This window comes from Amphibalanus amphitrite, unplaced genomic scaffold (genome assembly GCF_019059575.1).
Source record: "Amphibalanus amphitrite isolate SeventyFive unplaced genomic scaffold, NRLGWU_Aamphi_draft 000146F_arrow, whole genome shotgun sequence".
NCBI lineage: Eukaryota > Metazoa > Arthropoda > Thecostraca > Balanomorpha > Balanidae > Amphibalanus > Amphibalanus amphitrite.
In genome coordinates, this window is record NW_024881641.1 from 559,711 (window position 1) to 572,489 (window position 12,779).

At 49.6% G+C, this 12,779-nt stretch overlaps 2 protein-coding genes across 5 annotated transcripts in view; one reads left to right on the forward strand and one right to left on the reverse strand.

Moving 5' to 3' along the window:
- The window catches only part of LOC122382742 (MFS-type transporter SLC18B1-like), a 57,137-nt gene extending 56,371 nt beyond the window's left edge, over positions 1 to 766 (reverse strand). Inside the window, exon 1 of one of the 2 annotated variants that reach the window (XM_043368471.1) lies at positions 692 to 766. The gene's annotated coding sequence lies outside the window, so the exon portion shown is untranslated. The remainder of the gene's footprint in view (positions 1 to 691) is intronic. The other variant, XM_043368469.1, reaches the window with a different exon arrangement.
- Positions 767 to 10,216: 9,450 nt separating this feature from the next.
- LOC122382745 (trehalase-like) overlaps positions 10,217 to 12,779 on the forward strand; it is a 30,127-nt gene continuing 27,564 nt past the window's right edge. For 2 of the 3 annotated variants that reach the window (XM_043368477.1, XM_043368481.1), the window contains exon 1: positions 10,218 to 10,337. In XM_043368477.1, the coding sequence (XP_043224412.1) occupies positions 10,323 to 10,337 (15 nt within the window). In that variant the 5' untranslated portion in view covers positions 10,218 to 10,322. Of the gene's footprint in view, positions 10,338 to 12,779 lie in introns of all 3 variants that reach the window. The other variant, XM_043368482.1, reaches the window with a different exon arrangement.

Sequence of the window (12,779 nt, forward strand, 5' to 3'; positions counted from 1 at the left end):
TGACGTTTTTAGAATGACTCGTCCGATAGTATCAGAACAAAAACAAAGCGCCGCCTCCGGGACCTCATGCGCGTGCTGATGGCGTCATAGGGGCAGGCCGTGGGCGGGTCAGCGGCGTCGCGTTCCCATTGGCGGAGCATGACGCTCGGCCCCGGCCAGCCCCCGGCGCGTCACGCAGCCTGCGACGGTACGCCCGCCGTTCGTCGGACCAGCCACGGAAGTGACCACCGCCGCGCCGGGCGATAGTGCGAGCCCCCGCCGGCGGCCGCGACGGTCCCAATGACCCCGCAGGACAGGAAAGGGCCGGACTCGAACGATGAGGAGGCCAATATCCACAGACCATCCAGCAGCATTATGCCTAAAAGTAGTGAAATGCTGCACCCGATGAAGCTCATGCTTTCTCTGTGCAGGTTTATTGTGTATCATAATAAAAGCGATTAGAGCCTGCAGTGTTAGAGCCTGCAGCGACGGCCACGGCGAACTAATCGAAATAATAGTCTTCGATTGCTTGCGCCAGCATTTAGTTCCCTTCTCAAATCCCAGCACCATCGAACGCAATGAAGCAGCTCGGCAATTATCCGTATGAGTCATGAGCCATTTGCATGCTTCCCCGTGCTCAGCCGCCATCGAGCTGCAATGTCCCCACGAGCGTTCGACCCGGCACTTCCTTCTGTCGTCTAATGAGTCCCACCTGTTCACGATGTGATTGGTATCGACCCGAGTGGCCGCGGGCCGCAGTTTGTCGGACCACTGTCGTTGGCACTGTGGTGATCGCGTGGCCCCGTGGTGGCCGGCTGATAAGCCGCACGACCCCGGCTGTCTGAATCTGGAACACTCGACTGCCGATATGGGACGAACAGAGCTCGTCGAGTGCCGTCTGCGGCCCGCCCCGTCTCTTCCGCGATACTCAAGCCAGGGACGAGCACGCGGCAGGTGCCTCGATGTCACCTGACACCTGCCACCACTGCAATGCACTGGTCATTAGTGGAATATTGTCACATTTATAGCGATCATCGTCTAAACTGTTTTAAGAGTGAGCGAAATCGATGCTCGCTAGTCGGCCTTCACCAGCAACTAGCAATATACCTATTTGTATGTAATATGCATGCTGCTTTGTCAAGTCTTTTTTGTGCTTCTCCTGATGTTGTGTTGTTAGTCGTGTTTTGGGGCATTTCGGTACTCCGTACTGTTGTTGAACTATGGGGCGTTGTTGATGCACCAGAAACAACAGATACGGTTTTGTTTGCTCCGGCTGTTGCGGAGGTTTGATATCAGGCCGAGTGGGTCAGGCGGGCGACAGTGACACGCGACAGCCAGACAGGCCGTCTATTTCGGCCGGCGTCAGCTGCCGTGCGCGGTCGGGGTCAGCCTCCGCTGGTGTGACGCGCCCGGCCGGCGCTGTCCGCCGGCCGGCCGCCGGCCATCCATCCTCGGCGCGTCGACCGCACGTGCCCCCGTCGCGTGACCGTGGACCGTCGGCCGGTCCGTGTTCCGACCGGCGCCCGTCGCGGCCAACACCGTGCTGTCGGCCGTCGACAGGTCGGCCGATAGGTGCGGTGAGACGCGTCGGGCAGATTGGCGCCGCTGCTTCTGCGAACGGCTGCCGGCTGGCGAGCGGGAACTGCTCTGAACTGACCCCCGCCTAATGCATCACAACATTGGCCGGACACGAAGAATAAGTCCGTGCACGGCTTACGTGGATCCAGAGTCTCACTGATCGGTGAGGTGGGCGATCGGAGTCGGGACGGGTCCCGCAGAAGAGGCGCCGTACCACTGCCGGAGACTGACGTGGCCGCTCCCTCACCCAGCGCGGCGGAGCCGTAAACAGCCGCGGGAGAGACGGAACGCACTCGGCGATCGTCCGACGCAGAAAAACAACGGGGTGTTCCGTTCATCGACAAATGGACGGAGAAACAGCGCTGAGCACAGCCGACTGAGAAGCTGAACTGGCAGGCGGTGATTTCTTTTACGGTGTTGCTGCCCTAATACCCAAATAGCACTAACACTTCATTGATATAAATAAGTGGTAAGTAATCAACAGTCACGTCAGTGGATATTGCACAAGCACCTAACCCTACAGCACCTAACCCTTAGCTATTCACCACCCCAGGGGCGCGGGAACTACCTATGTACTTTCCGACTGGGGGGGGGGGGGCACACCATAATAGGGATCAACCTAGGGTACCCCCAAATCTAGGTTTCTCACCGGTTTTAGGCCACTTATTGTTCACCCCTCAGCTTTTTCAACAAAAAAAGAAAACATTTGCAAAAAAAGTGTGGTATTCCGTCTCAAAGCTGTGGGGGCATCGCCCCCACGGCCCCAGAGTTGGGGGAGGGGCAAGCTGCCCCCACTGCCCCCCCCCCCGGCTCCCGCGCCTATGCACCACCCTACAGTTTAGGTAGAAAGGTGCTTGTTAAAGTTGCAAACGTTCAACGAATGATACGCTTTATCCACGAACATGCATCTAACTCCGATGTTCGATAGATAACCACATATTTGTCAAAAATCAACCAATCAAACCGACCAATTAGGGGAAGCCGGGGGAAGCCCGACATAGTAAGCTCTTTTTCATTTTTATTACATACCATACGTGCTGTATAAAATGTTGATATCCTGTTAGCTAGCTAAGTTAATTGGCCGTGTTTTCCCAAAAATTCGGTTTCGTGGAAATAGTATAAGGTTGAGAAAATCGAGTTTTAAAAAAGTGTTGATTTTTTCTGGGGTAAGCCCGGCATAGGGGTAACGCGCGGCCACCTCCCCGGCGCTTTACAACGAGTTGATGAAACCATCATGTGTCTTCCAAATATTGACGGAAAGTGGAATATTACGGTACCTACTGGTTAGCTCTGGACATCTTAGAGTTTATGTCACTACTGGTATTTTAGCTAGCGTCTACCACATATACAGTACAGGTCGATGAGAATCGTGATGCAAAATTGACAAAAAATGTGTATTTCAAAATTCCTTAAAATATTTTTTTTTTGATTTACCTAAATGCATCATATTGCATATCATTCGACTCGGCTGATGAAGAAGAATACGACGACACCATTTTTGAAGCTCTAGCTTCATTGTCTGTCGCGTTATCTGCAAAAACGTAGTTTGACCCTTAGCTGACCTCAAGTGACATGACTGTTCCTGTAGTATATAAACATAAACTTAGTCACTTTTTGATATAAACTGATGGAGGGTAACTAAAAACCGTTAAAATGGGGCGGATATCTCCCATATTTTACAGTAAAAACCAGGCAAGCAATCGCCCTTCATCCATACCTGATATTTATAGGCACTGGAATAGAGCGACAGGCCGAAGAGGCTTTGTCTATGATAACATTTTTATTTTCGAAATTTATCTTTGATCTAGGTGTAAACCAAACCTACTCAGTACCTATTATATCATGGAAAACAGTGGTTTAGTGGCATTGCTCTCGGTTGGGGGTAAGCTTGGCCACTCGCCCGGGGTTACCCCAATGTGCTAATTTTATTTTAGAACAGCGATGTTCGAAAAAATGCCATACTTAAGCCAGCCTGCCTCGTCACCCCTCACTACAAACACTTAAAACCCTCGCCCCGTTGGGGGGGCCATTTTGGCCCCCCTGTGGTTTTTCTTGAATAGCAAGAAAACGGCGACGCGCAGCGCCGCCAAATTTTCAGTACCATCCCGGGCATCAATTTGACACCTTCACACCAAATTTCAAGTCTTAAGTCACCTTAGGTCAGGAGTTATTGAGGTCAAACTGAGGTCATGTTCGAGCAAAAATGAGCAAAAAACATGCAATCTTGAAACGCTCACCAAATCTACAGTTATCAAGCAATTTCAAAGTTCTTTATATGGTCTAGTATACAAAAAGCGGCGCTACAAAATGGCTATCTCGGATTTTCAAAATTTTGGGTTTTTGACCCCTAAAAATTCAAAAAATTGATTTTTTTAGAAAAACTAAAAAAAATCCAAAATTTTCCGAATTTCGAAAAAACCGGAGTACCTATATGTGATAGTCCCTGCGCTCTTCTATATACATACCAAATTTCAGATCGATATCACGTTTTTGGCCAAGTTATAGCGAAAAAAAAACTGTTCAAAAATGTTGACGTCAAATTTTTGAACTCAATTTTTAGCGATTCTAGACCACGTACGGCAAAACAAAGACCACCATTGAACTCCCCGTGACGAACTTCATCGATTCGATACCCATTTTATGCAAAAATATTAACTTTGAAATTTGACCTAATTTGACCTGACCTTGACCTGACCTGACCTTGACCTGACCTTGACCAAAACGTGACCTAAGCTGGCCCCAAAGGCTGCCTGACCAACATAATCGCATTTTTCATGTAAAATGGACCATAAAACATGTATCACACGACACTTTCATAGTGTGACCCCCCAGTGACCTGACCTCTGTGACCTGACCTGGTATCAGTGACCTCAAATAGCAAAATATGTGTTTGAAGAACATTTCCCCATCGATGATTTCCAATGAAATGCATTTTACTCGATTTTACAACGCATTTCTTGAAATGCCTGTAAACGGTGAAAATTCGACCTTTGACCTGACCTGTGACGTCATCGGTTTGACCTAGGTCAATAAAATTGAGTCACAAGGTAGTTCCCTGATAGGGCTATCCAACACCGTTACCGCTTGTCGCTAGGTTGCGTGGTTCTCGAATCTCGCGATCTTAGGGGGGGCCAAAATGCCCCCCCCCCCAACGGGGCGCGTTGCTCGGCAGAGCCCAACGGGGCGCGGGTTAAACGGTCCTTACATAACATTCGTATAAATATTAGTACTGTATGGTATAACATTAACAGTGCAACATATCTCACTTTTTAGCTAAAAGCCCTTAAAATATCATTTTTGCTCTATAACTTTAACAATATAGGGGAGAGCGGGGAGAGTTGTATCATGTCCAAGTTGTATCAGGGCGAATTGTGCGAAACTTATCCAATTGATGGCGCTCGTGACACGACCAGCCGACGAGGTTTTCCGGGCGCCATCTTTCCCTGTTCTGTCGTGTGGCTGGGTGGACGCGTCTCGAGGTGAGAGCCGATTTTATGTTTTTTTAATGTCATTCTAAAAAAATGAGTTGCAAGAAAATGTGTGTTTTGGACATTTAGATGTGCACGAATTTGAAAGATCTCCGTAGCGGTGGTGAGGGTAGGTTCTAAGGCTGCGTGAGTGAAAATGGATTTCTCCAGCTGTCCGCTGTTTTTGAGCACGAGGATGTTTTTCCAAGATGGCGGCGAGGTACATGTTGTATCAGAGCCGGGTGGGGTATGTTGTAACATGTATGTATGTATGGGTATGTTGCTTTTGATCGCGAAAGCTAAGCCCTGGCTCGCGTTTGTAGGTAGCTAGTCAATACTCGTTCCATTTTGGCACAATGTGTTGGCTTCTTTGCTCTTAACGGGCCACTTTTGCGTCTAGTCTGTTGATGTTTCGTTCGTTTCGATGTTTCGTTCGGATTGCATTGACCTAAGTTTGGTCGAATAAAAGTGAAGCCTTTGAGCATATACATTGTATCAACCCCATTTAATGTTGTTGTTATGCTCAAAACCAGTAGCAAGCACACTCCCTGAAACGTGAAATACCTAGTGATACAAATTACCCCACCATGTGATACAACTCACCCAAGCCATGGGGCAGGTTGTATCAAAAACATTGTTCTATTCGGCAGACTGTAGAAGAAAAACTGGTAGAGGTAGCGGAAAAGTTACTTGGCACAAAAAAGCAGAAGAATCAAGGAAGGAGATAGTATGGAAATAATGATTTTATCACGGATAGTTACGAGGTTATGGGTCTCGGAGTAAAAACTGATACAACCCACCCCACTCTCCCCTACAATTTTTGTCAGCCTTAACTTTTTTGCTGGCGTTACCTTAGCTGCCACGCTGAAAGGACAAACAGTTTAGCATTTTATTGTGAATAATTTGGCCGGAAACGGGGTGGCCGGGCTTCCCCCGCGTTCGGGCTTCCCCCGGCTTCCCCTATGAAACTTGCTCACCTTAAACCGCCTAGTTTGACACGCACATCCATTGAGCACTTCGATAAATGGGCACATTGAGCACTTCGTGACCTACGCTAGCCGCTAGGTAACGTTTAGAAACATAAATCTAGCTTGTCAGCATTGTTGACCTGCGACTTGTTACCCGTAGTTCGGAACGGCAGGCTGTGCCAATAACGTGCGAGGACCCCACGGCTATGGCTGGTACGGTACGACTTTCCATGGGGCGTAGCAGAGGCCGCACCTGTTTGCATTCCTATGATTCCCATTGTGGTAGATGGCCAACAAGGTTCTTCGAGACTTTTTTGAATAGTTGAGCTGTGAGCACTGAGCATCCTACACTAAGAAAAGAATGACGACTGATGACATGGATAACATCATGCATTAATTTTGCCCCCCCCCCCCCTCCTCCAGAACTGCTGCGCCGATCGTCACCAAACTTTCAGTACCTTCCCGTGAATAGCTTTTACACATTGTGACCAATTTTTTTTTTTTCAAATGCTATGATAGGTTGGCCGCTAATGACGTCGGAGTGACGTCATTTCTGCCATTTTCAACCCAAAAAAAGGTTGCGCGGGAAGACCTGTCAGGCCTACAGTTTAAGAGATACAGAAAAACGTTTGAGACATTTAAGGTATAGAATTAACAGGGCTACAAAACTGCTATCTCGGATTTTTGAAATTTTTGGATTTAGACCCCTAAAAATAAAGAATACCTAAATTTTTTGAATATCATAGTAAGATTTTTTTTTAATTTCGAGAAAACCGGAATATATGTGATAGTCCCTATTGCCTTCTATCCACATACTAAATTTGAGATCGATACTTCTTTTTTGGCCAAGTTATAGCGAAAAAAAAAACTGTTCAATATTGATGACGTCAAATTTTCCAACTCAATTCTTAGCAATTCTAGACCACGTAGCGCAAAACAAAGACCACCATTAGACTCCCTGTGACGAGCTGCATCGAATCAATACCCATTTTATGCAAAACTACCTATCAACTGAAAATTGATCTTTTTTGACCTGACTTTGACCTGACCTCCACCAGAAAGTGACCTAAACCGTACCTGATGGTCTTATCACCAGCACCATTGAGTTGGAAATGAAAAAATCGGCCATAAAACATGCATCGCACAGCCTTAGTAAAGTTGGGTTCATGTGCTGACCCCATGGTGACCTGACCTGTGACCTGACCTGGTATTATCAGCGACCTCTAATAGCAGCATACCTATGTACTAGGCAGCTGACGCCTTATCGCTGATTTTCGACAAAATGCGTTTTACTCGGTGTTATAGCGCTTTCCCTAGAAGCCCCGTGAACGGTGAAACATTTTATCTTTGACCTGACCTGTGACGTCATCGGTGACCCCGAGGTCAAAGAAATTTGGTTTCCACGGATAAATTTGACAGGGCTATCGAACGCCGTTTGAATTTTCCGGATCCGTCCGGTCCAGTAGTTTCGAAGATACGGGGGGGGGGGGCAAAAAATGCCCCCCCCCCACCGCGCGGAAGGTGGCCGGGAGGCCCACCGCCTGCCGGGTTAGAATATTGCCTGATGTTCTACGCCCACAGCTTATTGACCTATAAGCAATAGAAATTAGGGAGCTCTTGAAGCGATTCCGAATCTGACGTTGTATTTGTTGATGTTGCTGACGCCAACTTCACTGACATGATAGCTCAAAAAGCATGCTCAGCATCGCCAAAAGTGGGGGGTCGACCCCCCCCGGTTCTGACGAGTGGGGGGGGGGGTCACGACCCCCGCGACCCCCCCCCCCCCGTCGGCGACGCCCCTGAACTTGACACATGAAAGCTCGTTCACGATAGATTCGTACCCGCTGATTGAGGCACTTTCGACGCGCCTCGTCCTTTGCGGGGCGATTAAGTGATGAAGGACGGGAGCTAGGGCAAAATACAAAATAAATGTCATATTTGTGTTACCACCCCCACCTCCTCAAATGACCTGATTTGAGTTTTTGAAGCGATTCTGAATCCGACGCTATATTCGTCGCTGTCTGTGACGCTAACTTCACGGACATACCCGGTCTCCGGCTAGAAGCAAGGAGCACTGCAGTTTCCGGAAAACTGCGTAAATATTCCTCAGGCAACGCCTCCTTCCTCGTATTTCCGGTTGCTTCCGGTCTGCGGTCAGAATGACGTCATATCAGTTCCGCGCTCTTCCGCCCTATCTCCCCCTGGCTACATAGGCAATCCTGGCGGGTCACCCCCAGTAGTGACCTGGCTCCCATCGAGAGTGGACGAAAAGACTTTGTTCCTGCGACCTGCGGCACTGCGTTAGGCTTGCAGTTGACTGGCACCCTCCGTTTATCAGTTGATCGTGACCCGCAAGATTTGCGGCATAATGCTATCCCGGTTCGCGCTCGACTCGCATAGGGCCTTGGACTCGCGACGTCAGCGGCGAAGGGGGCGGGCGGCCGTGCGGCGGCGGCGTCGGAGACTGTACGCCGGCCGCTGCACGAGACTGTACACGGCCGGCGCACTGTAGGCCGGCAGCCTGAAAAAGCGCTAGAAATTCCCCCAAACTGACTGTCTGCAATATGAACAAAATAGGTATCAATTAATCCCAAATTGATCGAAGAATGCGATTCCGATGCTAGTTTTGCCCTAAGGTCAAAATTGAGGTCGTCAGTTGTCACCAAACACAAGACAATTTAGACTCTCTATAGGCCACCACATTTACCGATTTTAATGATGAACTTTAGTGGTAATTTATTAGTTGACCAATCGTCGTTTTGAACGAAATTTCCTGTCAGACTAGTTCAGGGCACTATTGTTCACTGTGCCAACATCATTCTGACATATTGCATCGCTTTTCTGCAAGATAAGCTAGCTGTTTGCAAGCAGCTGCAAGACGTAATTTAAAATCATATCCAATTTTTTAATTAGACTTTTATAAAAACGTTATTTCGAGCAGCTAAAAATGAACATTTCATACTAGCCTCTGATTACTCATCTTTTGTTCCATATAGGTGCTTTGCTGCTTTTCCCTGCTACTTTTCGAGATATGCGCCAGTAAACCACATGATGTAGGGGCAATTGTCACCTCGCCGCTCTACTGAAGGCCCGGCGCTCTTTAAAACGCTGGAAGTTGTGAAAAACAAACGCTTATAATCTAAATGAAATATATGTCCCTGAGCTCAGAATTGATCAACGCACACAATGCTGTCAACATTTCTGGGCCAAACTCAAAAATTCAGTCATTATTAACCCCTAAACACAAGTCAGTGATAATCAACAACAACTTGCTCTTTAGCTAGACTTTTTGAGAAATGCTATTTCGAGCCGTTAAAAATGGCCATGCCATACAAACCACCAATCATCTTTCTGTCATGCCCTACTCGCAATTTTTGCTAATGCCTGCTACTCTTCGAGGTCACGTGACCTCACTATTAAAAGTGAATGGGAAAATAAGGAAACTGTTGTTTTTGCGCATGGAATGATTTCAAACTATCTCAAGCACACGGAATAGTGATTTCGTGCACTCCTTGCAAGATCCGATGCTTTACTTTTGCATGTTTGACCTTCCGTGACGTCATTTATGACGTCACACCGGTCATAGGAGTTTCTCGTCAATAACTCATGATCAAATTGAGCCAGCGACTCGGGAAAGCCACCATTTGACTCGGGAAGACCTCCCGAATCGAATGATATGCGATACGACCTCCTTCGATTAAGTTCGTGGCCTGATGGGCTCTGAACTGACCTTGACTCGAGGTCAATACCTTAAGTTGACCTCACCCGAACAAAAAGTATACCATTCGACGCGCCTGAGCCAGGCGAACACGATGGTGCCAAAATCGCTGCTCTGCGGCCATTTTTTGCGAAATTATTTGCCAAAAACCAAACCCTACCTTGGGCCTTTTGACTTCACCTCAGAGGTTTCCGGTTGACCTGGGACCTTAAAATCGGGTATCAATCGTTCCGCCTTGAAACGGCGCACACGCTTGTTTTTTTCCGCGAGGCTCTAGCTCCATTAGGGGCGAAACGGCAAAAAGGGGTCGTACCAACCCTCCCCCCTCGGCCGGCCGAGGGGGTGGGGGGTCCGACAATAGGTCCGGCGAGGGTTAAGCAGCCCCACTTCGTTTTTAGCATGTTGGCTTGTCACTGAGATCAACAACTCAATCACAAATAATTTCTAGCACTTTTCCGGACCCCCGGCCCAGTGTGCGGCGCGGCGGCCTCCGGGGCCGAACAGGTGAGCAGGGCGGCGGGCGCGGCGCGCGGCCGGCAGTCGACCTGTTGGCGGTGCAGCAGGACGGGTGACGGGAGGACGCGGAGCCTCGTGACACTTGAACTCGGCCACATGACGCGCGCCCTGGTGAGTGAAACGGGAGTGACACAGGCACTGCGGCGGGCATTGATCCTCAACGATTATTGATTACCGTTTGGGGACGGATTAGCTTAGGCTTTGATTTTCTACGTAGCTGGAAATTTAATAAGTTTGAATTTCGGTAGTTGCATAATGCATGCTGTGATTTATTGAGCATTCTGTATCACTCATTTACTGCATGTAACAGTGGCCCGGTTTTTAACCGAGGTTCCAAATTTTTGCCTATATACATGCGGTGACGATCAAAACAATGATTGGGCGGCTCGGCACGTGCGAAGGTCACGTGATAGCGGTGGCGATTGTCGGGGCCTGCGGGGAAGGGAGGGGGGGGGGGGGTAGCGCAGACCGCGCGACTGCGGCCGGGCCGTCCTGCACAGCTGGCGCCGATGACGTGACGCCCGTGCCGTGGCGGCCAGGCCAGGATCGGGGCTGTCCAGCCGCAGCGCTGGGTCCGCCCCAACGCTTCCTCCAGCTACCGGCTGCACGTAGGAGGCTGTGCGTTGTGTACACACTGCATTATGCTGAAACGGCGAATGCCAATTTGGCATGCGGTGGGTTCTTTTTCAATGAATTGGTGCTTTGGTTATATGCACCTGGCGCTGAACAAGTTATCTCCTGTTGTCGAGCCTGGTCGTCCCCTCCGACAGCGGGGCATCACATCATCATTGATACCTACTGGCACCTGAGATGCTCGCGGCGGATCCATCCGGTGTGACCCGGCAGTCGGCCGGCGGCCGCTAATCAACTGAAGCCCCGCAGCGCCGCGGTAAATCAAAATGTGAGGCTCGCGCCGGATGTCCGGACGCCGGACCGTTCGGCCGAGCCCCGACAGTGTCCAGCCGTGGGTCATTTCTTCGAGCGGCCAACACGCGGTCAGCAGGCCATTAGGGGGCCGATTGGCGCCGCCTGTCCGCGGCATAAATTGTCCAGCGGACAGGTCTCGAATGGACCGCGCCCCATATCCCCGGCTGCCGGCGCGCCCGGACTGCAGTGTGCATTGGAGGGTTTTCTCAATGTTCACACTTCGCATTGGCCACCCGGCTCCAGAGTGACCCAAAGGCCAAGCGGCTGTCACCGGTCGCAGTGTTTTGTTGGAGCGTGAGACTGGAAGGAGTCAATAATCGATAACGACCGATACCTACCCAGTGTGAATATTGAATAGCATGGGAGTGCTCGATTGCTTCCTGCCGTTGTTGTTGAATGTATGGTTAGTAAATCAATACTTTTCAGAGTCTCCGGTATGATGCAATGTTCGTATTGTTTAATGCTAACTTCGCTTTATTTTACACAAAATTCAATGTTCGTGGTGTGGACTATTTCATGTTATGACATGAAAATAGTTAGAAGTTTATGTAAAGAAGAAACATAGCCACAAAGTTTTGCATAAAACAAAGAATAGCTGCAAGGCATGTAGGTATGCGACGTGACTTGTGCTGCTGGTACGTACAAAATGTACTAAGTATCCAAACATGAAGTATGCCAGTCAAGTCTTACTCTGCAAATAAATTCCAGCAATGAAACTAAGTGGAGAGACCAGCGACCTGATAGTCGATTAGCCATCTGTTCACGCTGTGGACACCGGACACATCAGAAACTAGTGGAACCAGCACGGAGCAGGAAAGGTGCTGGGCTGCAGTGCTGGGACTCGAGCGGTGCCCCCCCCCCCTCGGGTAACCGGAGAGGGCCGGTCTGTTCCATCACGGCGCCGCTGGACTAGGCATCACCTACTCCAGTCGCTGAGAACGGTCAGTCTGTCAGTTGTGTGACATTCCTGGGATAAAAGCAAGCTAATCTGGGCACTAGGCAGCAATATCCGATGGTTTGTCCAGGTCCCAGGACTGCAGTTCCTCTCTTCAATGCGTATCAAATAGGTCCACGGTAGATAGAACCAGGATACTAAACTGTGGAGGGCTGATCAGTGATCTGATCAGCTCATGCGTCATTCCAAGCAGATGTAGCGGTTTTGTGGGCAGTATTTTGGGCTGAAGCTAATTAATACCAGCCGCTCGAACGCGTTTGCTGGGACGATCGGTGTTCCCAGCCATCGGGTCTCGGACGCCACGCAATCCATCCCACGTAACTCGGCGGCCGACGCCCACGGGCGCGTCGTGCCAATGGCTGATGAGGCAACACCACCCCTCGGGGTGTTCACTTCAGGAAAGCACGCCGTGTTGAAACGGACCGGGAGAAGTTTCGATGCTGCAGTGACGGTAGCCGTCCACCCCTGCTCATGCAGTTTGCTTGGTGACTGCAGTGATTGATGGCATGCCGTCTGTGGGGTTATGCGGTGCAGTAATAATGCAGCATGCAAGATTGCCGCGATGGGCAAGCTATTGAGAATAAATGTGCCAATAATTGGTCATTCAAGTTCGCATTAGGATCGCCTTGAAAATCCATACGGGGCAGCGGCTGGTACGATCGACCGGTGCA